Source organism: Camelus ferus, chromosome 3, assembly GCF_009834535.1.
Source record: "Camelus ferus isolate YT-003-E chromosome 3, BCGSAC_Cfer_1.0, whole genome shotgun sequence".
NCBI lineage: Eukaryota > Metazoa > Chordata > Mammalia > Artiodactyla > Camelidae > Camelus > Camelus ferus.
The window spans coordinates 115005075-115009301 of NC_045698.1; the positions used below are offsets into that span (position 1 = coordinate 115005075).

The window sequence follows — 4227 nt, forward strand, 5'->3', positions numbered from 1 at the left end:
TTGCCTTCATTGTGCACTCTCCATAACCACACTCTTTCTCCTGCGTCCCATGAAATTCTTCATCATCTAACTTATCCAACTCTATGCAATTTCCGTTATTTCTCAACTCATCATGCTACATCTGTTCAATCTACTCTATTGATTCCTAGTTTATTACATCTAACTCTCTTTTATTTATTTATTACTTAATTTTTAAAATCTTATTTATGTTTATTATATAATTTGCTTTTATTTATTATAATTTTATTTTTAATTATTATATGGTTCGCTTTTTCTGATCACTCTTGCTATAATCATTAAATTTATTTTTAAAAACACACTTGTCTTTGGTTATTCTATTCATATTTTTATATTTTATTATCATCTGTCTTCTAGTTTCCTTGCAATTATTCTCTTCTTTCTTAAAAATTATTCCTCTGCCACTTTTTAAATGCTAAAACTATCAATGAAGATTCTCTGTGGAACTTTTCAAATATGTTTGGGTCCTCTATCTAAGACAACACTTCAGGAAACAACACTCGCCCTGGCTGTGCCCAATCTCAAGGCTATGTGCGTCTTATAAACACGTCTCTGTTTTTTTACTGGGAATACTGGCTTCTGCTTTCTGATCTCTATATTTGGGTTCTCTAGAAAAACACCCTCCTTCAATCTCTAACTCTTTTTCTTCCCACTGGCCACCATAAGGTCCTAAGGCTCTGAAAAAAAAACGGGTGCCTCCCTCTTGGTCTATTATTAACCTTCTCATCAAACTGGGAAACATTCAATATTAAGTAAATATCTGGTATTAAGGTTAGCTTAACTTTGTTAATCTAATTAATATAGGCATGTCTTTAGAGTCATCAATATTAAGTATAATACTTTCACTGTACCCAGGTTTAATTAAAGTCCAATAAGATCTTGTTATATCTGTTGCATATTTGTCAAAAAATAATCATTTGGTGTGACAAAATTCTTGTAAGTAAATTAAACACCAATAAGATAAAAAGTTTTGGGTAAACTCTTCAGAATTACTTATGCTTTAGAAATGTCTACTTAAACATGATCTTTCCAAATATTTGGTAACTTAAATTTTAGAATTATGTTAAGTTGAGTTAAATGATGGGATTTTATTAAATAACCAGGTTATTCCCAAATAAAGTAAGATATTAAAACATTACTTACTAAACATTTGCCTTCCTTTACAGAAAAGCTAAAGGCATTTGGGTATTTAGCTGTTTTTTGTTTTTGTGTTTGTGTTTTTACTGTGATATCTTGTGTCTTAGAGGCCTTATTTAATTCAATTGATTTACAGTCTGACATATATATATTCTTTCCTGTGTTGTATTTTTCGGAGTATACAGAAATGATGTTTTTAGAAACGTGAGGTTCCCTGTAGAACTTCTCTCTTTGGATGTTATAAATGAAAGTATGCATTCCTGAACGTGTTCAAATAGCTTCCCCACTCTTCCTTCCATTACTGAGTAGGGGACCCACATAAGAAAAATCTAGAAGACAAATTCAACCAGGCTTTTATGCCTCTTCTTTCTGTTAAATTAAATACTCATCACTTTATTTGTTATGAAGATATTTAATAGGTGTAAATTGGACCGATGCTTTTGGAGCAGCACCCCTGATTCATTCAGAAAATTCTTCTGATGCTTTTTATCCTTAAGTGTGCAGCCATTTTGCCTTCAGTCTAGTCTTTGGCAGTAGAGACAGGTCCACACTTTAACATTTATACACTGACAGCAACATTCTGGTATAAACTGTATTTACATGAGCTTCAGTTTTCTGTTATCGTAAGTCTAAGTCACGTATGAATTTTACTTTTTCTTTTCATGTTCTTTTTTCCCTTGTGGGTATTATAATGAAAGATGAAAATAAAATTAAGATTGTAGATTAAATCCATTTTTTTTCACTTCCACAATTTTCTCTTAAAATACTTGAGACTGACAAATTGATGAATTTCACTCTCTTTGAGAGAGAGAGCCAGAGAGACAGAGACAAAGAGAATGACACACACTCTCTCTCACTTTTACTCAACCTCTAACCCCTTTAAACAAAAGAGGAATGAATCTGAATTATATGTGGATTAATCTGTTTAATAAAATCTTGCATCTTTGATTATTTTAATAAAATAATGAAGCGAACATTTGCATCACAATTCTATTTTATATTTCTGGTTTTCATAACATAAATGAGTCAATATAGCAAGGCTAGTTTCTTCTCTGGTTTAAGCTGATATCGTGGGAAAGTGGTAATATATTTTTTCTAAATATAGATATTTATATATGTGTATATATGTGTGTGTGTGTATGTGTGTATATATATATATATATAATGATGTGAAATGTATAAATAAAATAGGGTATGTTTTATGTTCTCAACATTTACTATGAAACAGTTTTACCCAGAGGGTGAGATGAATCATGTTTCAAGAAACCTGGAGAGTACAGGTAACATTTTATTTGAGATTTTAGGGACGAAGTCGAGGTTTACCAGATAGACCAGTATTCCAGGGTGAAATAATTAGTGCATGAAAGTTGATGGTATGGTCAAGGAGGACCAAAGAGTTTACTGTAGATGGAGCATAGAATCTTGGACTCCATGAGAACGATGTTTGGAAAGAATGAAACTTATTGTGGCATGAGTGTGTCAGCCTCTTGTAGAGTTCTCCATCTTTTACGACTGCTTATGGCATTGAACAGGAAAACAGTACTCAGAACAAGTCATCCACAAGCTAAAAACAACACGCTAAGTTTATACTTACAGCTCATGCCCTTTCTGAACCAAAAGCATTTCCCATTACTAGTGTCCTCACAGCGCCTTTCACATCTTTGTTTTTCAGAGTGTAGATAATGGGGTTTAAGAGTGGGGTGACTATGGTGTAGAAAAGAGAGACAAACTTCCCCCGGATTTTGGAGCTACTTTTCGCTGGCTGAAGGTACATGAAAATGATGGTCCCGTAGAAAATGATGACCACAGCCAGGTGGGAGGAGCAAGTCCCAAAGGCCTTCCGGCGCCCCGCTGCTGATTTGATTCTCAGCACAGCTTGTGTGATACAGCCGTAGGAGGCTAAGATGAGTGACACAGGGACAATTAGAAAGATTACACTGGCCACAAAGAGTTCTACCTCATTGAATGTTGTGTCCACACAGGCCAGTCTGATGAGCACTGGCACCTCGCAAAAAATGTGGTCCAGTTTGCGATGACCACAGAGGGGCAGCTGCACAGTCAGGGAGCACTGAATCAGGGAGGTGATGAGGCCACCGAGCCATGCTGTGCTGGCCAGGGACGAACAGAGCTGAGGATGCATAATGGTTGTGTAGTGCAGAGGCCGGCAGATGGCAGCATAGCGATCATAAGCCATGACCGCCAAGAGCACACACTCGGAGGAGCCCAACCCCATGGCCACATAGAGCTGGGCCACGCATGCGCCATAGCTCATGTTCTTGTCCTTCCTACTCATGGTAACCAGCAACTTCGGGGCAACACTTGTGGTAAAGCAGACGTCTACACAAGAGAGGTTGCAGAGGAAAAAGTACATGGGAGTGTGGAGTTTTGGGTCCAGGCAAGACACCAAAATGATGGCGGTGTTCCCCAGAAGGCTCAGGATGTAGACAAACAAAATGATAACAAATAGTATTCTCTCTAGCTGGGGCTGGTCAGAAAATCCCAGGAGAAGAAATCCCTTTTCAGAACTGTTGCTGCTTTCCTCCATTATCCTGCAGACTTCAATTCAGAACAGAATTTATATTCTGGAGACAGAAAGTGATGAGGTGAACATTGGTAAACTGTAATGGCTTCCGACATGATTTTCTTTAATTTATAACATTCAGCCAGGCTGTAAAACATGATAGCACTTTCCTCACTGTATATCCTTTGACAGAAAATGCTACTCACTTTGTTTCCTTGAAGCATATTTCATTTTTTCTAATGGGAGAAACTCTAATGCAAACACCATCCCGATGCCCTCTTCTTCCCACTCATAATCTAACATCCGCTCTTCAATCTTCCTCTAGAAGAGACAGCTCGATAAATTAGTGATATTCATCTGTGAGACTCTATACTCTATCAATTTTGGTTGGGTCTTCCTAGAAGAATCTGCTATTGTGCATTTTTAAATTAGACAACAGCAGACAGATATGGGGGAGACTCCAGGAAAAATTAACACAGATGTTGCAAAGAACGTAAGTTAGATGTAGGTAGCGATAGTATATTGCAGGCATCATGAGGAGTTTGAAGTAA

General features: G+C 36.7%; 1 protein-coding gene across 1 annotated transcript; it reads right to left on the reverse strand.

Moving 5' to 3' along the window:
* Nucleotides 1–2623: 2623 nt before the first annotated feature.
* LOC102507900 (olfactory receptor 2G6) lies at nt 2624–3700 on the reverse strand. The gene has a single exon (XM_006189403.2). It carries the CDS (start codon nt 3698–3700, stop codon nt 2753–2755), a length of 948 nt encoding a protein of 315 aa, XP_006189465.2. The 3' UTR covers nt 2624–2752.
* Nucleotides 3701–4227: the final 527 nt, after the last annotated feature.